Source organism: Brachypodium distachyon, chromosome 1 (assembly GCF_000005505.3).
Source record: "Brachypodium distachyon strain Bd21 chromosome 1, Brachypodium_distachyon_v3.0, whole genome shotgun sequence".
Lineage (NCBI taxonomy): Eukaryota > Viridiplantae > Streptophyta > Magnoliopsida > Poales > Poaceae > Brachypodium > Brachypodium distachyon.
Genome location: NC_016131.3, coordinates 65,627,103 through 65,647,851, shown reverse-complemented (window position 1 = coordinate 65,647,851; position 20,749 = coordinate 65,627,103). Strand labels below are relative to the sequence as shown.

The following is a 20,749-nucleotide window of genomic DNA, read 5'->3' as shown; positions in this document are numbered from 1 at the left end:
TTTATATGCATGAAAATCAAACCCATGCATAACGCCTCTCATCTAGACGTGAAGATCTTGAATATAGCACCCCACGGAAGGGCGCTACATGAACAGTGGGTGGGGACATGACTGGCCACGCTGGATGGCTTGACCACGCTGTCAGAGTCATAACGCCGAGAGAAAAGGCGCTAAGCCACATAGTATAGCTCCTTGCTGTCGGGTGTTGGGCAAAAAGGTTAGGAGCTAAGAAATAGTTTCGCGTCGGGTTGATTTTGTGATTTTATTTTAGCACGAGGTCTGGTTCGTCGATTTCGACTCCATTCGCCCGCGAGGTCCATGAGGACTACGTACCCGGAGCAACTTGTGCTCTCGCCGTTTTCACGTAATAAAAGCGTGACAAATCAGGCGGCATTGACTCCGGCACGGCGGATCTTTCCCAGTGCCCATCGACGTGACGGGCGACAGCGCGCGGATGCTTGCCAAAAGAAGCTGTCCTTTTCCGAAGCCAAAACGGCGATCGTTTGTTGACTTGCGCGTCTTCCCTTCGTCTTTCAGGTGTCTACTTCACTTCCATGAGAAAAAAAGAAAAGAAAAGATGGGACATGCTCTAATGTCAAACTGAAAAGGAAAGATATAAGCTCTAAAGGCCACCAAAAAGTTCTCCAGCAACCACTTGGACTGAAGTTTGCTCTTGATCCGTTGGGCTAATTGGAAAACCGGAGAACTACATGGGCTGCCAGGTCAGTCAGTCAGTCAGTCAGGGCCTCCGGACCCATGCGGACCAGGCCATAAGGCTGCGGCCGATAGGAAAATGCGCATCCGGCAGGGCTACGCTAGAAGAGGCTCGAGCGGACAATTGGGTGATCGGCGTGTTCGGGCCGGAATGACTTCGTCTGTTCTGATTGGGCCAGAAGTGCTTCGTAGCACCGGCCGCGCGGCTGGCCCAGTTTCCTGCAGGCCTAGTGAGAAAACCGCGCCCGACAGAAGATTCAATCCGTTTCCCCTCAATTATCGATTCTGGGGATCGAATCTGGTGGTTTAAAATCAACAAACGCGCTCCTAATTTGCTGCAAAAGAAAATGCTGCATAGCTATGTTTTGCTTTGTTGTTGCCTTGTTGGGAAACATTAATAGTGTTTCAGGTCTTAAGATGTTCCACACTTCCACGCGAGAAAAAGTACAATGCCGTTTAATGGAGACGATGGGAAAGAAACTTCACCATGGCCTCTTTCACCTAACAATAATTCTTCTAAAAATAATGGTTAACATGAAGATTTTGCTTTGAAAATAATAATTGGGAGAACTATGCAATCGTCTATGTCCGGTCTATATTTATTAAAATGGTTTTGCTAGTTATCCCAGTAATCGAATTCAAAGTAAATCATATTATTTGCTATAGGCGACCAAAACTATTTAAAAAGTATCGTAGTGTCAACTATATCAATTATACGTCGACTTTCGCTAGAAGGCCGTCGTATATGCCACCTTTACGGCTTTAACCATCAAGCATTGATATTTGATACCCTCCTATACTAAATGTCGTTCAAGTACAACAACAGTGTGTTTGTGATGCTATACAATGTGGAGACGTGCACGTACTTGCTTAATCATGGAAAAGTATGCAGCCGTTCCTGTTCGCGGAATACTTAATATGCATTATCTTATAACTTGATTGTGCAACTGCCCTTAAATGAATAACTAAACAATGATTTTTATGTTAAAAAATCGAGATGGGGTTTAGCATAATTCAGGCTCGTGGCGATCTCCCTTTACAAAGATAGAGTACTATGTGCTTTGATGTATCATAACTTTTATATCATATTCATTATCAAGTCATGTTTGTCACTTAATTGTTTTATGTATGATTTAAAACCCCCGAATATAACTCCATTACTGAGCCGGGACACTCTACGAGGGGAGAACTTTTGTATCGAACAAAAGATGAATTGTTTTGGAATTTGGGACATCATTTTCCAAGATTGTTTATTTACACAAAAAGGGAGTAAAATCCCCACATTTTAAATCGTCATATTAAAGTTAAACAACAAATTCATGGACGACATACATCTAATAGTTTTGGAATTTTTCCGAAGCGACAAACATGGAATTTGGGCCTAATACTATTTTTCTCAATCAAATTCCATTGCTAGAAAAAAAAACTACCATTTGAGGTAATCCCACTAGAATCACATTTTATTTATTCACTGACTATTTTCCAGAGTTTTATAAAGCTAGAAAGTGCCTTAAATATTATCTAAAATAATAAAGCTATTTTGTAGAAACAATAGTACAATGTGGCCCTTATAAAATAATCTTTTTTTTAATTCCAATTCATTAATAATGTAATTTATCAATTTGGGTGCCACATAAATTCCACGATTTGTGAAATTTTAAGCATATAATGTAATTTGTCAATTTGGGGGCCACATAAATTCCAAAAATTATGAAATTTTAAGCATGGGATTGAAATATTTTTCTCCATCTATTGTTAAAGTTTCATCTCATTTTGAGCAAGTTTGAAAATATTTGAATTTAAGCGATCATTAAATTCAAAAGGGGTTTTAAGAAGCCTATTTGAAAATTTAACAAAACCCAAAAAATCAAATTTGAGTTATTTTGAATATTCCATTCACAAATACAATTTTTTGTGGATTGTTAAAAATGGTTTAGTAGTAGTAAACCACTAATAAAACCTATGTAAATATATGGCTCATTTGTGTAATGCTTCTAGCAATCTGCACATCATTAACGCCGTCGCCAGCGGTGCGAGATATGGAGCGTCGCAAATATGGAATATTAATACAAAAGAGACTGTTCTGTTCGGCATTGATCTATAAAATAATGTAGCATGACGGTATACCTATCGACCGCCTTCCACGTCGCCTCATGTAGACAGAACTTGTGACAGGTCACTGCAGTCCAATTTGTCGAGTTCTCACCCCCAAGAGTTGACATTGCGCCTCCGCGCCTCGAAACAAATGCACTGTCCGTCATGGATATCGAAGTAGTTGTATATCCAAATTTATTGAGGCATATCTGCGCCGAGGATATGGATCGACAATTTATTAAGAATATCTTCGCCGAGGATTTCAATTTAATGTCCGATCGATATTGGGTTCTATATAAACCGACATCCTCCCAAGCTTGAGCAGAGTGTCCACACTCCCCTTCTAAAAAAAAAAGAGTCCCATGGCCTCCCCAGTTCCAAGCTAGAAATCATTGGTAGCAAAAACCAGCCTAAGCCCTGAGGTAAATTTTAGGGTACTCCAAGCAAGAGCCACTGTTCACTCTGAAGAGAGGGCCTACTCTACCCTTGATTGCATTACTCAACTCCAACTATAGTCAACTCCCATAAACAAACTACCGTCTCCCTACCCTCTCTTTCCAAAAAGGTCAACTCATCCATCCCCTCGGTTCCGCCGATCCCCAAAATCCCAAACCCAAGAAAACAAAAAATGGGCAATGGCATCACCAAGAACCCATGCTTCTCCGGCAACCCCTACGCCGCGGCCCCCGCCGCATCTGACACAGCCCCCGAGGACAGCCATGGCCACTCCTTCACGTACCTGCCGATGGCCGCCGCCTTCGACAGGACTCCGACGGCCGGTAGCGCGATGCCGTCCGAGACGTCCTTCTTCTCCCTGTCCGGCGCGGCTATCAGCGCCAACGTGGCGACTTCCGCGTCCATACCGTCGTTCCGCCTGCTTAACGAGCAGACCTGGCCGCCGCTGTCCGGGGGCACCTTCGAGAGCTCGCGGTCCTTCGCGTCCGTGCCGCTCCTGCAGGCCGCGCCGCCCAGGCTGTCCATGTCCGGGCCGCTCCTGTCCGTGTCGTCCGGCCGCTTCTCCGACACGTCCGCCGGCGGCACGGGCACCGCGTCCACGACCTCCGATCGCTTCTCGGACCGCCCCTTCGTGTCCGGCGGCACGCTGGACAGCTCCCTGTCGTCGTCCTCCTTCGCGGGCCAGCACCAGCCCAGCGTGTCCCGCCTCATCGCCGAGCGCCGCGCCGCGCGTTCTCGCCGCCGCGACGAGCGGTCGCTGTTCCAGTACCTGGCGAGCGCCGCCTCCAGGCTCCCGGGGTTCCGCCGGCCCGCTGGGCCGAAGAGGGAGATGGAGTCCCTGAGCGAGGGAGGCTACCGGTGGCCCAACAACGGCAATGTGCAGTGGGCGCAGGGCGTGGTCGGCGAGGACCGGTTCCACGTGGCGGTGTCGGAGGAGCACGGGTGGGTGTTCGTGGGGATCTACGACGGCTTCAGCGGGCCCGACGCCGCCGACTACCTCTTCTCCAACCTCTACGTGGCCGTGCACCGCGAGCTCAAGGGCGTGCTCTGGGACGACATCCAAATCGGCCAACCAGCCGACATCCTCTGTTCCGTGGATGACGGCAGCGCACCAGAGGCTGTCGAGCGTAAGGCCAAGAAGGGGAGAACGGACAATGCCGATGCCAATGCCAGCGCGTCGGCGTCGTTCGCCGGCACGGCGATGGCGACGCACCGCAGCGTGCTGCAGGCGCTGGCCCGGGCGCTGAGGAAGACGGAGGACGCCTTCTTCGAGGCGGCGGAGGAGAACGCGGAAGAGAACCCGGAGGTGGGGCTGATGGGTTCCTGCGTGCTTGTGATGCTGATGAAGGGAACCGACGTGTACGTGATGAACGTCGGGGACAGCCGCGCCGTGCTGGCCACCAGGCGGGAGCCTGACCTGGAGAACATCCTCGGCAAGGCGTCGCAGGACCTCAAGCAGTTCAGGCAGGAGATCATGCGCGAGCTCCAGGCGCAGGACAGGGACGGCCTGCAGAGCGTGCAGCTCACCCCCGAGCACAGCACCGCCGTCGAGGAGGTACATACACTTCATCCTTGATATTGCCATCATGCGTCGCGATATTCATGTACTTCTGTCCGATCATCGGGTGATTGCTGGAATTGCAGGAGGTGAGGAGGATCAGGAGCCAGCATCTCAATGATCGCGAGGCCATCGACAAAGGCAGGGTGAAGGGAAAGCTCAACGTCACCAGAGCATTTGGGGCTGGCTTCTTGAAGGACGTAAGTACACACCAATCAAAGTGTCCCTGTTTAATCTTCAGCATGCATCTTTACTTCAACCACAATATCTGTATTGTCACTGTCATGTTTCTGCTAGGATCATGAAAATTCCTTTGAAAAAGTGCACTTATTTCACTCTGGGACTAGGTGTAGGCATTTCCAATTGTATTCGTCGTGACTTGTTATTCATCACATCTGTAGGCCATCCCTTTTATATCATACGACTTGATTAGTGACTGTCCAACAGTTTCTCCATAGCGCTGTTCATGCCATGCCTGTTGACGAAGAACCTAAAAGTTGTGATGTGATTATGACTTCCAATTCATGCATCGCATCATGCGAATTCAATCTCAATCTGCACATCTGACAATTCAAGGGATTTATGTTGTTACTTGACAGCCAAAGTGGAACGCGAGGCTGATCAAACGCTTCCAGATCCGCTACGTCGGCACAGACGCCTACATCAGCTGCATCCCATCACTGTGTCACCACCGGATCGGTACCAACGACAAGTTCCTGGTGCTGTCGTCGGACGGGCTCTATCAGTATTTCACCAACAAAGAGGTGGTTGATCAGGTGGCGATGTTCACCGCCGAGCATCCCGAAGGCGATCCCGCGCACCATCTCGTCGGAGAATTGGTGCAGCGGGCAGCAAGGAAACATGGTGAGAAAACCAACTGTTGTATCCTCTCTCTGCACGGCACAATCCAGTACCTTGACATTGCCGATTGTTCATGTGTCGATTGAATTTTCAGGTATGGACTACTGCACGCTGCTCGGGATACCTCGCGGCAACAGGAGGGAGTACCATGATGACGTGTCGGTCATCGTGATCTCGTTCGAGGGAAGGATTTGGAGGTCATCCGTTTAGGCGTCCTCGACTTCAGAAAAATCTCAGAAGCTTAGTTGCCTAGTGAGCAGTTCAAGGTGTTTCAGTGTTAACAGAAAGAAAAAACTGAAGGTGGAATTGGATGGTTGCTTCCTTTGGGCTAGTAGTAGGGTATATGGTTGACACCAGAAAGACGAGAAATCAACAGTACTGCTGAAGCACATGCGCCATGAAGTTCGGTCCTGCTTTCTTCTCTTGAGAATCATGTTCCTTTTTTAGCAGAAAGCCCGAAAACTGTTGTGTGGTATATAGTCCGGCATGAGGGACTCTAGTTCTAGTTCTAGTTCCAGTTCCAGTAGCCAGTAGACTTATGTAATTAGGTTTTCCCGGCATGATGGTGGACTGGTGGTAGCAAGAAGGGGAAAACGTATATGAGGAATAAAAACTGCTCTGTTTGTTGCTCTGCCTGCCTATTCATTTCTATGTACAAGATGTTCCATTCCATTCCTGAACTCCAACTTACTGTACTGTTTTTCTTCTTAAATAGAAAGACAGTCAGAAGAACACACGTAACGAGGTTAATAAGTTAATCAAAGAATAAAGTCGACAAATTCCCAACTATAGGCATGGAAGCACGAGAGAAGGCGTCAATGGAACCTTTCTTCTAATCAATACAAAAAGGCAGCTGCTACTTTTGGTTAACACTGTAAGAAAGAAAGATAGAGAGGCAACGGAATCTGCGTTGAATTATTTGGTTTGCATTTGTTAGTCCAAGTTGTGAAAAATTCCGTATCTTTGGAAAGGTCTCGGGGACTCGCCAAAACATAGTTTATACTTCCACGTTCGTTAGGTCAACTCTTTCATCCATCCAAGCATAGCTAGCTAGTTGGAGCCTACTAACATACTAATAATGTTTCAAAGGAGAAAATGGAGGACGAGGAAGAAGAAGAACAGGAGCGAATCATATAGTACTAACCTGCTGTTTATATCTTTTGTACAAGTGGTAATACAAGTGATTAAACTGTCCTGTGAGAGGGGAACTGCTGCCTAAACATTGACACCCGTGATGGATGCAACCTCCAGATGGCATGCTCCCTCCACCTCATCGCTTACGTGGCACTGAGACCGGCAGAGAAGGCGCACCCAGATGCGGTCGTGGTCGACGGAGGCTTCGCCGCGCGGCGAGCACGACAGGACGGGGCGGCGGCGGAAGCGGCACGGGAGTTCATGAGTCCGGCTGTCCGGGTGAGCTGCGGCGGCGACAGGGTACGCATAGTGGCATCCGATCGTGCGCGGCCGTGCCCACCTTCAACTTGAAGCTAGCGCGGTGGACGGGCCGGGCCGGTTTGACTGAGTTGGATGGGTTGGATATAAGGCCCGTATATGATTACTGCGCTAGCTCCAAGTTTTTTGTCCATGGCAGTTTTGTCAGCCTATGATGTGCGTCAGGTTAATCCGTTGCGCTCGCTTTTTTACAAGGGCTACAAGGCCTACTCCAATCTATCGGTTTTATCATTCTCAAAAAAAAAATCGGTTTTATACTTTTTTTCCCCCTTTCATGCACCGGTTCGTACCATTGGTGAAAGAAAAAATAGGTGATGCCGACTCAAGAGACTCCTCATGCACCGGTTTATACTTTATATAGATGGACCACTTCAAACTTGTATGTATAGTTGTCAAGAAACCCCACATGTCATTGGGATGAGAGGAAGAGAGTGTACATGATTGAATCGGTACTTTTGTCAACACGTGGGTCATGCTACCTAGTACTCTCTTCGTCGCAAATTAACTGACGTGGTTTTGACCCCCGCGTCGCTCCTCCTGGGCGACACGGGTGATGACCCCTGCGCTTGCACCACCGGCCCCTTCCTCCCTCCTCCGCCCCCTTGCCGCCGTTGGTGGTCACCGCCGAGCAAAGCCCGCGCGGGGACGGCGGCGGCGGGGCCTCCCCTCGTGGCGCAGCGTTATCCCCTCCGGCTTCGGGTGCCATGGTGGCCGGCGGTGCCCGATCTGCGAGCGGCGTGGCCAGATCCGTGGGGGGCCACCGGATCCATGGAGGTTGCCGCCGAATCCGGTACGGCGAGGCAACGGGGAGGCGGTGCGTGGCTGCCCGGTGCATGGAGGCGCGGGAGTGCGCGGATCTGCGGGGATGGCAGCGCAAGGAAACCATGGGCGCGCGGAGGTCTCGTGGCGGCGGCGGCGGCTCAGTGGTCAGATCCGTGGTGGTGCCGCCGGATCATGGGCAGGTGGTACCCGATCTGGCGATGGGCTGCCCTGGCGGCGCTGCGACGCATGGTGGGGGCGCGTCTGGCCCGTGCGTGCGGCTGCTGCGGGGGAGCGGCTGGTTCTCGTTCACGGTGGGTGCGGGGCCCTGCAGGTGTCCTGAGGCGCTGCCATGGTGGTGTGGGTGGTGCTGCGGCTTCCATGGTGGTGCACATGGTTCGGACCCGGCTAGTGCGGACCGAGATTGGGGCTGCACCTTGGTTTCTCCACCCTTCGGCAGTGGACGCGTCGGCATGATCCCCTCGGCCGCTCCTAGACGGAATCGGGGTTCGTAGTCATGGGCTGGGGAAAATCCTTGTGTCGCTTGCCGACGCCGACAACGATGACGTCTTCGGGCGCCATGGCCTTCTTGAAGGCGTCGTTGCGGCTTGACTCCGGTTCCTGCCTCCTTTGTCACCGGGGTAAACCCTTGGTCTGGTGGTCAGTCCGGACAACGGTAGCGCTGCAACGTCGTCTCCCTCTCTTGAGAGCGTTGTCTTGGTGGCCTTGGAACCTTTCAACGAGCATGGAGGTCGTGGGTGTTGGTGCTGGTTCCTTGCCTCGGGCACTGGACTTCTGGGCGCGATGCACCCCCCTTGTCGGCGCATCTTGGACAATCCCCTTCCTCGGTTCCGGCTTGTCGATGCCTCACTTGGCGATCTTCTCTCTTGGCATGACGGTGGGTAAGTCCGGGGCGGTCCTGATGTTGCGGTTTTCTTCGAGAGGCTTGGCGGCGGCGTGAAGCGGTTGTGAGGTCTTGTGCGCAGTATCTTCTTCTTTTTGACTTGGTGTTGTGCAGGGAGTGTGTTGTGGTTGCAGCTGAGTTTTTTGGTCCCAACTAGATAGGGTCGGTGGAGTGGGTTTTTCCTTTTGCCATTTGTTGGTGTTGTTGTTGCCGTTTCGGCGTTGTACTGGCCTTCTGGCTCTTCTTTTTTAATCAATGATGCACCCGCTGGGTTGCATTCTAGAAAAAAAGGTGAATTTGGGACGAAGAGAGTAAAATGAAGTCGTAAGTCATTATAGCCAAATGGCAAAACAAGCACCCATGCAAACTTTTCAAGTTTACATCACCTACATTGTGGAAGGCATAAGGTCTTAATCTATGTGACATTGGGTGATGACGGACATTTTTTAGAGCTAGTGCTTGCACGTTCATTGGACGCGCAACCGCCCCAAGTCCGTGAGCCAAGGCATCAGCAATAAATTTTGGCCCAAGTATTATGCAAGACAAATACAATGATATTACTCCCAGATGCACAATTTATATATTTTGTAATATAATACGAGAATAGTATATCACATCTCATGAATCATTTGGTGTGGAGAAAATCCATGAAAAAAGGGCAATATTATGAAAGGCGATGAAAAAAACTTGCGAAAGGACACAACCGAGACGGTTGTTGTGAGGCCCACCAATTCATAATAAATGTCTTGGTAGCACACCAAACAAGCACACGAGCGTGCAGCCTCTACGCTGAAAAAAAAAGAGCAGTAAGAGCAGTACAGCCTCGAACGACCGGCAACCGTTGCCCGCGGTGACGCCGCCTAGCTAGCGCATGTCACGACCACCACGAACACGCAGGAAACACCGCCGACTTGCCGAGGCAGACACGCCAACATGCAGCCGTCGGTCGGGGTGCCCGCACGGCACGGCAGGCGCATGGTTTGATGCGCCTCCGTTTCAAAAAAAAATTAAAGTGATTTGATGCGGGAGCAGCAGTGGCACCTGAGGACGAACAAATGAACAATATCGTTGCCCTGTGCGCCTGACTGGTGGCTCGGAAGAATGCAGATATGCCATGCCAGTGGTTTGCATCCACGTTAAAGCGCGCGGGCAGGGCATTGCTCCAAGCCTCCAAAGTCCAAACACGAGCTCACAACTACGAGGTGCTAGGCTGCTAGCATTGCTTTGCCTCCCGCTGAACAGTGAAACTGGGAGTTGCCTCTCGCCAAACGGTGAAAATGGGAGGTTGGGGCTTGCACGTACCATGTTCCTTTTTAACTGCACTTATTGCATCTGCATGAACACACGAAAGATAGGCAAAGCTGTTCGTGATGTGGCAAGAGGGCATTGGGTGCTGGCGTGCTGCCACTGCCAAACTACACCGGCAGGCGGCAGGGCGTGCCCATGACAAGTTGTTTCTTGGCCTGCCCCCATGACCTCATGTTTCTTGGCAACACAGAATAGGAGGAGCATTTGCTCGACAGGAGACACCGCTAGGACTGCTTGCTGGAAAGACCCAGCGGTGGTGACTTGTAAGACCAGCCTTTCGTCCCATCAACTGAAACAAAGTAACTTGGTACTTTTATTATTCGGACATTCTAATGGGTAGACGTGCCCAGCCTTGTCTTACCTTGCGGCGCACCCCGTGATTCGGGACGGAGTTTGGGATCCCTTCTCTCTGTCTGGTTTCCTCCGATGCCCTTCATTCTCCCGCTGCTGCTTCTGTACCAGAGGGCTGACGAGGCAGTGGCGCCGTACAGGAGGGTAGACGGTGACGGAGGATCCTCGATTGGCGGCACGGGGTTCGGCTGCTGGCTTGCTGCGGCGGCAGCGGCGGCGACGAAGGGCGGCAGCTGCGCGACGGCGGCGGCGGCAATTGTGGAGAAGGGGCGCGTGACGAGCTTTCTCGTCGTCTCGTCGTTCCATTCTGGATGACACCACGTCCTCTGGATATGTCCTGCTGCCGGCCGGCAAGCAGCAGAACCGCCGCCGTCGTTCTTCTGCCGTGGAGGCTGAACTCCCGTACAGGATGAACTTGCGTAGCCTTTCATGCCAGAGGCCCTCCTCATGGGCCAACCTCAGCCGGCCCACAACTCCACCAAAACCCTAAAGGCCTGTCCAACACCCCTCTCCCTCTTGGGCCTCAGTCTTCCTATGCGGCGGCCCGCAGCTGCGGCAGCAGTGAAGGGCGTGTGGCGGCAACGACTACGGAGAGGACGCGGCGGTGGCTCGATATCATTTTGTCGTGTTGTGTCATTTGTTATGTTATTCTCTGTAATCGGATGTCTGTGAGCCCATGATGATCTCTACATTATCCGCTACATGTAGATATGCAAATGTGTTCCATGAAGTTGTTGCCATATCGTTTGCTCCTTATATTTCATGTCGTGTACTAACTAGTACTTGCATGTTGTTTAGTCTTGATCACGATGCCGTGTATTACCTAGATGTCATGTTGTTGTTGTTGTTGTTGTTGTTGTTGTATCCTGCTCAATTGGCATATTTCACTCCTTAATCAGTATGATGCGTAACTTGGTAAACACGTACAATCAACCTGGTAATTAGACACGAGTAACCCGGTAAGTAGGCTTAATTAATCTGGTAATTAAGTAGGCACAATTAACCTTATTGGTTGGCAAAGTTAACTTGATGAGTACACACAGCTAACCTGATAAGTTGGCATAAGTACACACAGCTAACCTGGCAAGTTGGCACCGGTAACCCGGCAAGTACACACGGTTAACCAGGTAAGCACACACAGCTAACCTGATAAATAGGCCCAATTAACCTGATAAGTAGGCACCGCTAACCTGATAACTAGGCACAACTAACCTGATAAGTAATCACAGGTAATCTGGTTTGGATCAGCTAACCTGATAAGTTTATGCAGCTAACTTGGTAAGCAGACATGGATAAACCAGTAAATATGTGTGAATAAATCGACAAGTATGTAACACTAAATCGCGTGACGTAGCCTTGGATAAACTTGTAAATCGGCAAGTACACACAATTAGCCTGTTGATATAAGTTCGGTCCATCAAATTTTTATGCGCGGCACAAAATATGTCAGGACGGTATTGCATTGCTATCCAGTGCGATCAGCTAGTGGGACCTGGGCTGGTGGCATTACGCTTGGGGGAGCTGGTACTGCTAGGCCTCGCTCACGCTGATGGGCCAGGTTGGCACCGCATGCAGAAGGCTAGCTTCACCACACGGGGGAGACAATGGGCCAGCCTGGAGCCTGATGCACGACAGCTGAGCAGACGCAGACGTAACGCATGTGAGCTTACGCGCAAGGGAGGACCATGGGGGTGCCGTAGGCTAGTTAGCGGGGGCACGGTCGTCCCATAGTTCTGTCCAGAATTTTATTATTACAAAGGTTTAGGCTACGTTTGGAAGCACTGTATTTTTTCTGTATTCTAGGATACTACGGTTTTTATAATTATCAGAATTTTAATTACGGTGACCTATTTGGTTGCCCCTAAAAACTGCAGTATTAATACCACAGTATTTGCAAAACCGTGATATTTTCTGTGTATAAAATAAAGAAACCAGACCTCTTTATTTTTTACCGAGCACGCGAGAAAAACTCGTCCTCACCCCGCGCCTTGCTCGCAACAACCCGCAGCTGTTCCTCAAGCCGCGCCGCCGCCGCCTATCGTCTCCCTCGGCTGAGTACAGGACCCCTTTCGACCTTTGTCTCTGTCTCTGATCCCGCCTTCCCGGAGATTGTTGTCGATGAGCAGAGGGGCAGGCGGGCAGCGGCTATGGGCGGCGAGGCTGGAGCCGCTCCGATGCATTGGGGATGTGACGCTGTAGCGGGCGGTTGGAGGCGGTGGACGTGGAGCCGAGCCGAGGGGCCTACGCGGGCGGGGCGCGGATTGGAGGCGGTGGAAGCGGAGCTTAATTTCTGCGCCGCCGCTGGATCTTGCCGTTCCGGCCTCTGGATATCTCCACGATGCCCCCGCTCGAGCTTTTTGCGCCGCCGCTCGAGCTTGCTGTGCTGGCCTCTGGAAGTTTCCGCGCTGCTACCGCTGGATCTTTTTGCGCTGCTCTGGAGGTTGCCGAGCTGAGCCGCTGATACGCTGGAGCCTGCCGCCCTCCCCTAGCTCCCACACCTCCCGACCTCCGTGGCTCCGTTGCGGGAAAACAGGCTCTCGGGGTGAAGCTCAGGAAGCAGGAAGCTGAGATGGTCGTGCTGGCCGCCGGTGTACTCGTGCTCGGCCCGTCAACGGCGCCATGATTGGCAAGTCCCGCGGTAGGGCGAGAAGGCGCTCCGGTCCTTGGTGCCTTGTGCGTCCAGTCCACGGAGCCGTGCCGTCGTTGGAGTTGCCGCGCCGAGGCCGCTGTGTGAGGAATGGAGCTGCTAGAGGTAGTCCTGTCACCGGATGGCTCGTCGTCAATGGTGATGTGAGGAATTGGGCTTTTCGTCTTTTGTTAAAATAGTATGGCGAATGAATTTTCAATACTGCAGCTCGGCTAAGCTCGGTAATACTCTAGCACCAAACGGTTCCAATGTATTTTCATACACTAATTTTTCAAAACTGCAGTATCCTATACCCAGAGTCAAATATACTACAGTTTGTCTATACCTTGGTTTTTAGAATACTTTGCTACCAAACATAGCCTTACATGTCTCTCCTTCAGGCTTCAGCTCTCTTTACTGGTACTAGCTCCAGCCTGCTTGTGTGTCTCCCGGATATTCTTTGCCTCTTTTTTATCGAAGTGACAGGTCAGTTTTGTTCTCTAGTTTGCCCATCACTTCGAAATTGGTAGTCTCTTTCTCTCAGAAAAATGAGAAATAGGAGTACCTGCCAGCCACTGAGCAACTGGAACACTGGAAGCAATGACCGGGGCTCTTGGAGGCCAATGGCTGCTGCTGATTAATGTTATGGTTGATCTTATCATGATAGAAATTGGTCGGTCTCCTTTTTATCCAGTGTTTAATTCGTATCTTATCTTTTGGCTCCTTTTTTTATGTGCCATGCTGACACACTCAGCGACTGAAGATATCTTGGAGCATAGTGTATTAGCTATTCTGTCGAATCTGTTTTAAGCCGTTTGTCTGTTGCATATCATGGCACAAGACATAGTCAGAATTCAGAATTGATTATTTCTGTGTCCATCTGTTCTGTTGATTGCTCCAAGAATGGGGTAGTGGGACGAGAAAAAAAAGTTGAAGCAGGAGCACCAATTCCAATAGCTTTTAGCAGTTGTTTAGTGAGCAAAAAGAACTAAAAACTGTGAATTATTTCAGTTGAATCATGCACCGATGTGGCCAGAGATCGTGGATGGTACTAACTATTCCGTATCATCTATCATCATCTACAGCTGCAAGCAATCAGGCACTGTGCCGGGTCAATCTTGTTGGACAAGTTTTCTGGGGCGCCATGATCCCGTCAGTTTTTGCGGCAGTACTTGCCCGGTTGATAGCAGACTAGCCGCACATGTATCAAGACACACAGGTCCGAAAATGACTTGGCTTGACTTTTAGGTTTCCTCTGGATGCATGCAACAAGTTCAGGCTAGGAGTATGTAGGTTTCCTTGGATTTAATTGATTCTCGACTCCCGTTCAAAAGATTCTTGCGAAAGAAGAAACGAGGCAGGGACCTGGCTGGCTCATCTTTCCTTCTTCGTCGTGGACCATGGCCAGTGACTCAGTGCAACAGCATCCTTGTGCACTGGTTACGACATGCTCGCATTTCTGGCAAGAGTACATTAGCGACCTGGCTCCCTGAGGATGTGATGTCAAGTCGATTCTCTTGGGTTTCTGCGGAAACTTCAGCGCCATCCAAGTGTCAGCTCTGCTTTCCTTGGCAGCTCCTCTCTGAAACATGCTTTACCCCTCCAGTTGAACTGAGCCATCCCTCTGCAGTCTACACACTGCGCTGCTCGACTGCCTGCGATATACCCTACCCATCTCCTGCTTCTTAAGAACGGCAAAGCACATGGTCCCACGTAGCTAATTTTTGCAAGGGCTGATTTGGCTTGTCACAAACAGCTTGGGTACTGCACAAGCTGTTTGGGGACAACCCATGAAGCTGAGGAGTACCACACTGGGGTATTCTCCACCTCAGCACAGATACTCCAAAGGGAAACTTGCCAAAATCTTGTCCCCGGTTTGTACACTTCACTCAGGGGATCCAAAGCCCGGTCGTCGTCATCAGTGAGCACGATGGAACCCAAAGAAATCTAGATAAAAAAAATCTGAAGGGAGCACCTGAGCAACGTAGCCCAGCCAATGGCCAATTATATTGAGAGTGGGTCACATGGATTTGTACTGGGTTCTCATTATCTCTGAATCCGGACATGTACAGCATTTCAACAACTCCACGGAGAGAAGGGGACTGGGACTACCACCAATGACGGACTGCTTCTTTATTTAGATCTAGTCTCTACATGCAAGTTGGATCGAATCTACACAAGTGGAATTAATTTCTAATTCCCCAAAAATATAGTAGTAGCAGTATGATATAATCTACAAAAATAGCATGTCCTGCTAGCTCATTGACGATGATGATGTATCATGACGCTTTGCTTAATATGATGTCTGAATGCCATGCCGAGAGAGCTAGCATTCTACGGCTTGTCGTCGACTACCTGTTCGCTGCTGTCGGTTTTGCGTCGGCCCATCTTGCCGATGGACGAGGCGATGCTGCCCATGAGGCTGCCGCTGCTGCTGCCCCCGTCGCCGCTGAGGTTCATAGACCGGCGAGTTCTCCGGTGCCGCGGAGACTCCTCGAGCCTGTCCTCTCCTTCCACATCGTCATCGTCGTCGTCGTCTTCGTCGTCGCCGGCCTTGGCCTTGGTGGCCACGGCCAGCCGGGAGATGCTGCCGCGGCAGAAGGGGCAGGTGGGCAGCTGCTGGCTCTGCGTCGCCGGGTTGGGCTTGGTGTGGCAGCAGAGCGCCAGCGTGCACGCCGCGCACATCTGGTGCCCGCAATCCCGGACCTCGATGCTGCACGCCTGCTCGAAGCAGATGCTGCACACCTCGGCCGCACCCTGCACCGCATCCTAGCTTGGAGTTATCAATCTGAACAAGATCCCATCGATCGGATCGGATCCGCTGGATCGCTCCGAGAGAGATGTCGATGCAAATGCAAATGTGGATGCATGTGGGTGGGGAAAAGTACGATGTCGCGTTTGGAATAATAAACAATGCTCCGTCCTCCGTGCATATGGATTGCCCAGAACGTGCAATGGCCGATGTACCGATCGATACGTGTTCCCTTTCGTGCAAGTAGGTGCGGTGTGTGCCTAACTTGGCATTACCAACGAGAACAATACTTCTATTATTAGTACATCAGCTGCCATTAGTTAGTCATCTGTCTCTCTCGGATCAACGTAAGATATTTACGGAGTAGTAGTATAATCCATAGTGGAGTGCGTTTTGGGGGCGAGTGGCTCTGTTGAAACCTGACGGCACGCTACCTAAAAGGCTAAAACCGATGCAATCATGAACTCTTCTTGGATAATGATCGACGTGAAATGTTCATTCAGATCGATCGGCACCTTGCGTCTTACCGTGTCAACCTTCTATTGCATTTTATTTGTTGGTGTTTCAGAATTGCAGTTCTCTTGTTACATTTTTTTTTCTCCGACCATCTCTGGCAATAAATAGATCATTATATGTAGTTCTCTGGTACCGGCGTAAATGCTACTGTGATGTTGAACTATTTCCAGGACAATACGAAGCTATGCATGAAGTCAGCAACGGAGTAGTAATTTGCAAGACAAGACTCGGTAGTACGGTATACCTCAGAGATGGTGGCACCGTCATCTGAATGCGACGGCGATGGCAGCAAGCTCTTGGTCCCTTTGAGAACCCTCTTCTCCCTCTCCCGATTGGCCTCCATCAGCGCTGCCTCCAGGAGAGCTTTGGCGTCCGGTTCGAGCTCGCTGATGAACTTGAGAGGGGAAGGCCACACGAGGGGCTCTGCCGATGCCGGGTTCAGCAGCGCCGCGCACGCCGCGTGGCCTCGCTTCATCGCGACCTCGTACGGAATCCTCCTGAAGAAAAACCATCCACATCAGTATAATCGTATAGATAGATTAACCAATGCAATGGCTTCAGATTCACTGAAGACGACATTGTATAATGGAGTATCAATGATCGGCATCTGAAAGACATTGTATAACATTGGTGAATTGGGTTCAGTGTGAGAAATGCTGACGCACCCAACGGAATCTCGCTGGAGGCGGTCGGCGCCCCAGGAGAGCAGCTGGCGGACGCAGTCCAGGCTCCCGCCGCGCGCGGCCAAATGCAGCGGCGTGCTCCCGGGGAATCTGCAGGAGGAACGGGCGTCAATGTCGCACCTAAGCTTTTTTTTCTTTTTGCCTTCCTAAAAAGGTGCGATTTTTTGGAGGGATACAAGTGCGCGGTCATTGAATTGACTTGGGGGAAGAACTTTTTACCCGAATGCGCCGCTGGAGGCGGACACGATGGCGCCGTTCTCGAGCAGGACGTGGACGCAGCGGCGCCAGCCCTGCCTGGCCGCGAGGTGCAGCGGCGTCGCCCCGGTGTCGTCCCTCACGTTGACGAAGCGCGCGTATCCCCTGCACCTCCACAGCCACAACTGAGACCCCATTAGCAAAGGCGAGCTCTATCAGCGGAAACGGCGGGGGATTGAGGGGCTCCGAGAAGAAGGCCAACCAGGACTGCGACACGGGCGCGGTGCGGGCCGCCGAGAGGATGGTCCGGAGGCAGTCGGAGTGGCCGTAGTACGCCGCGTAGTGCAGGCACGTCCGCCCGTGCGACGAATCGAACATCAGGATCTGCGAACCCGCCACCCAGACAGACAGTAACACCATTATTAATTGAGCTCCAAGAACAATCGATCCAAATCACAAACAGCTGGTGTGTGTAATGTCTCACATTGGCGCCGGCGTCGAGCAGCCGTCGCACGCACTCGGTCCGCCCGTGCATCGCCGCCAGCATCAGCGCCGTCTGCGGCAAATTAAAGGCACTAATTATTTCTCGATGCGAGGATGGACGACAAGCTAGCTTCCCTCAGCAGCGTGGAGCGGCAGAGAAGAAGAGGACAGGGGAAAGCTAGCGTGACGAACCTGCTTGTGGCGGTTAACGACGTCCGGCTGCACGCAAAGATCCAATGCCATGGAGACCACCTAAGCAAGCAACCAAAGAATCAGCACCCACCGCAGATAGGAAATAGAAGGGGAGTGTGGCGCTTCTGCGTACTTGGAGGTGGCCGTGGGCGGCGGCGATGTGGAGCGCGGAGAGGCGGTCGAAGAGCGTGGTGCGGCGGAGGAGGGAGGGGCGGGAGCGGACGGCGGCAGCGAGCCGGGCGAGGTCCCCGGACTGCGCCGCGCCGAAGAAGTCCACCTCCTCGCTGGGGCGGCCGCAGCTGGCACCGTGCCCCATCGCCCGCCGCGCCTCACGCTGGACACGCCCCGGCGGCGAGCCGGCCGCGGTGGCCGGCGGGGAATAATGGGGGAAGGGAGGAGTGTGTGTGTGTGTGTGTCTCTGTGCGAGTACGAGCGTGGGCCGGAGGAGTGGGGTGAGGAGAGCGAGCTTAATAGTGCGTGCGCTTTCGTGTGGCTTTAAAAGGTTTTGGCTTGTGTCTGATTGATCAGGCAATTTCTTTTCTTACTGCGGATAAACTGTTCCTTTCTCACGCCAGGATATTTCTCACCAGATATCCTTTTACAAACACACTGTCGCCGTCACCGAGATAACTTCTTCTACTTCCTGTCAAAAAAAGCAAAGATAACTTCTTCTTTCCACCTGGAAGAACCGAACGCAAGCGGCAAGCACAGATCGACCGAAGCTCTTCCTGGTGGTAAACTCGCTCACGCAGACAGTTTCTTTGCTTCGTGCTGATGATTGATTCCCCGCGAGTCTCAACCTTCGAGACGTGTTTATAGCACATACGCAAGTACATTGTGGCCGCAGAATACTGCTGGTATACGGAGTACATACAAGTGCCATACTGAAAACTAGGACTCCTGATCCGATTCTGTCTATTCCACTACGCGACGGCAAACCAGCCAATCTTGTCTTCTACGCTTTTATTATCGTTCAATCAACCTGGACTCAAAATCCAACACCCGCATGGACATATATAATGTTCCACTCTTTTTTCCACCGAGTCAAGATGATTATCAGCATCAATTCTTCTATCGCAAAAAATCCAGAAACCGAATGTTCGCTCGTTGATTTTTTTTTCTAGAAAGAAGGCTACTTTATTAGAAAGCCAAGAGATTCTGTTGGGATTACCAGCTTACATCAAAGTGCAACCACCAACACAGTGCAAAAGAAGCCTACAGAGTTTGAAACAACACATCCAAAGGGTAACAGACCAAAGAGACAAAGCAAAAGTCAGCAATCGTCAACCAATGCCCTGAGCAGGCGTGACACGCAGATTTGCTTGGAGCTTCGCGATCAGATTCAACGTTGCGGCCCACCACTTATCCGGCAGAAAGATTTTCCAGTGCCCCAGAAACGCCACGGCCTTGAAGATTACCTGCATAGGAGAATCACAAATTCGTTGATTAAACACCATATCATTGCGCGTAAACCAAAGCGCCAAAGCCAAGGCCGCCGCCAGCGACCACATTTTGTGATTTGCAATCGTCCCTCCCGGTTTCAAAGCAATGTCAAAGAAGCGCTCCATGATCTTAGGGGTGAGTATTTAGACATCTCATGAAGTTGGGGGCAGGAGAGATATGCGAGAGGGCGTTGGAAATCAACGGTCAAATATGGAGTACGGTGTAAAGATAAAAAACAGGAGCACCAAAATTTGACATGGAAAACTCTTGCGATAAAACAACAAACTACAGAATACAGACACATGATGCAAAACTTTACTATACGTGTCGAAGGGTGTGTACAAAACGCATGTATTTAAATGGACATGATAGACATCGGCTGGCTGATCCTAGAAGTGGATTGCCTGATCTAGAGTTGAGTTGTAATTCGTGTTATTTACCTTGTCTGCCATCACACCAGTAAACTTGGAAAAATTATGGCTACGCCATCACGCCGGATAATAACTGACTAAAATTCCTACAGATCCACCGTTTCATCTACCTTTAGTGCTTGGAATCCATCCACCCTTTGCAGCAAAAATAAAACCCTGCAGGTGTCACTAATTTTTCTCGGTCGTTGTAACATACTCGGTCTGATGGAAAACATGCAAAAGTCAGACTTTGCCGGCCAGAGATGAGCAATATGTGATGACGATCACACCTAAACGCAATATCGACAACGGTCTTCTTTTCAGCGGTGTAAATGAATTGCGTGTTGGTACCTCGGTGCGGTTATGTCTCACGACAACATCGCAGGGATGTTACAACGATTTGATCGCTCTTTCACTGATTAACTTGACGTCTAAACTCCTCCTTCATTAACTACTAGACGAGACAAAGATTTCGTCTTTGTTGTCTAGAAAAGTTTTACTGATCTGTTTCATGCTAGTCTTTCCTCCCACCCAGCCACCCCACGTTCCCGCGCCCACTGCCCAGTATCTGCCGTGGCAGCAGATCGGCAACCAACCCAAATGGAGGGCGTTTGCAGTTACTGCTGCCTGTTCCTTGGAAACAAAACAATCACTACGGCGGGGGCGATGCGAGAGCCGATCGAGCTGAGCCGTCGCACGGCCCGTGAACAAACGCATCTCGCGAAGTACTACCCCGCACCTAAGCAGAAGCTCGCTCGATCTGCCGCTGCGTGGGCGCTTTCACCGATTCCTTCGCGTTGCATGCAATGCTCCTCCATCCACCTGCGTGAAAGCGATCCTTTACCACGCACGGATTAATTCCATCCTTCTTTTTTTTCTTATACCATGCACTGCTTTGTTGCAATAAAACAGCGACAAGTATTTAGAAACGGAGGTAGTAGTATACATCAACAGACGATAAAAAAAGAAGAGAATAGAGAAAGAGAGCCTAA

The 20,749-nt window shown here is 50.8% G+C and overlaps 2 protein-coding genes and 1 long non-coding RNA gene across 6 annotated transcripts; 2 read left to right on the top strand and 1 right to left on the bottom strand.

Annotated features, from left to right (window-relative positions):
• The first annotated feature begins 2,822 nt into the window (after positions 1–2,822).
• On the top strand, positions 2,823–6,343 carry LOC100830354 (probable protein phosphatase 2C 31). Its single transcript, XM_003558186.4, has 4 exons — positions 2,823–4,819; positions 4,909–5,022; positions 5,422–5,686; positions 5,778–6,343. Exons 1-4 carry the CDS (start codon positions 3,437–3,439, stop codon positions 5,891–5,893), a joined length of 1,878 nt encoding a protein of 625 aa, XP_003558234.1. The 5' UTR covers positions 2,823–3,436; the 3' UTR covers positions 5,894–6,343.
• Positions 6,344–13,190: 6,847 nt separating this feature from the next.
• LOC112269933 lies at positions 13,191–13,950 on the top strand. The gene is made up of 2 exons (XR_002962196.1): positions 13,191–13,325; positions 13,485–13,950. It is a non-coding gene; the product is annotated as an uncharacterized LOC112269933 (long non-coding RNA).
• Positions 13,951–15,068: 1,118 nt separating this feature from the next.
• On the bottom strand, positions 15,069–18,380 carry LOC100830049 (E3 ubiquitin-protein ligase XB3). Of its 4 annotated transcripts, none has more exons than XM_014902294.2 (8): positions 18,038–18,380; positions 17,905–17,964; positions 17,714–17,785; positions 17,492–17,613; positions 17,254–17,400; positions 17,017–17,124; positions 16,596–16,848; positions 15,069–15,852 (listed from the first exon to the last, which is right to left on the bottom strand). In XM_014902294.2, the coding sequence occupies exons 1-8, from the start codon at positions 18,218–18,220 to the stop codon at positions 15,418–15,420; spliced, it is 1,380 nt and encodes a 459-aa protein (XP_014757780.1). In that variant the 5' UTR covers positions 18,221–18,380; the 3' UTR covers positions 15,069–15,417. The 4 variants fall into 4 exon arrangements, with proteins under 4 accessions (XP_014757780.1, XP_010228799.1, XP_014757805.1 ...); XM_010230497.3 differs by having other exon boundaries at positions 17,254–17,394; positions 18,038–18,379; XM_014902319.2 differs by having other exon boundaries at positions 15,069–15,840; positions 18,038–18,377.
• Between the last annotated feature and the right edge of the window lie 2,369 nt (positions 18,381–20,749).

What these genes read in the sequence shown, in the direction of transcription:
- LOC100830049 (XM_014902294.2), bottom strand. Translation starts at nt 18,220, where the DNA reads ATGGGGCACGGTGCCAGCTGCGGCCGCCCCAGCGAGGAGGTGGACTTC. An exon ending in TCGTTAACCGCCACAAGCAG is followed by an intron (nt 17,786 to 17,904) that starts GTTCGTCACGCT and finishes AATTTGCCGCAG; the next exon opens with ACGGCGCTGATGCTGGCGGC. An exon ending in GCCTCCAGCGGCGCATTCGG is followed by an intron (nt 17,125 to 17,253) that starts GTAAAAAGTTCT and finishes TTCCTCCTGCAG; the next exon opens with ATTCCCCGGGAGCACGCCGC.
- LOC100830354 (XM_003558186.4), top strand. Translation starts at nt 3,437, where the DNA reads ATGGGCAATGGCATCACCAAGAACCCATGCTTCTCCGGCAACCCCTAC. An exon ending in GGGCTGGCTTCTTGAAGGAC is followed by an intron (nt 5,023 to 5,421) that starts GTAAGTACACAC and finishes GTTACTTGACAG; the next exon opens with CCAAAGTGGAACGCGAGGCT. An exon ending in GCGGGCAGCAAGGAAACATG is followed by an intron (nt 5,687 to 5,777) that starts GTGAGAAAACCA and finishes TTGAATTTTCAG; the next exon opens with GTATGGACTACTGCACGCTG.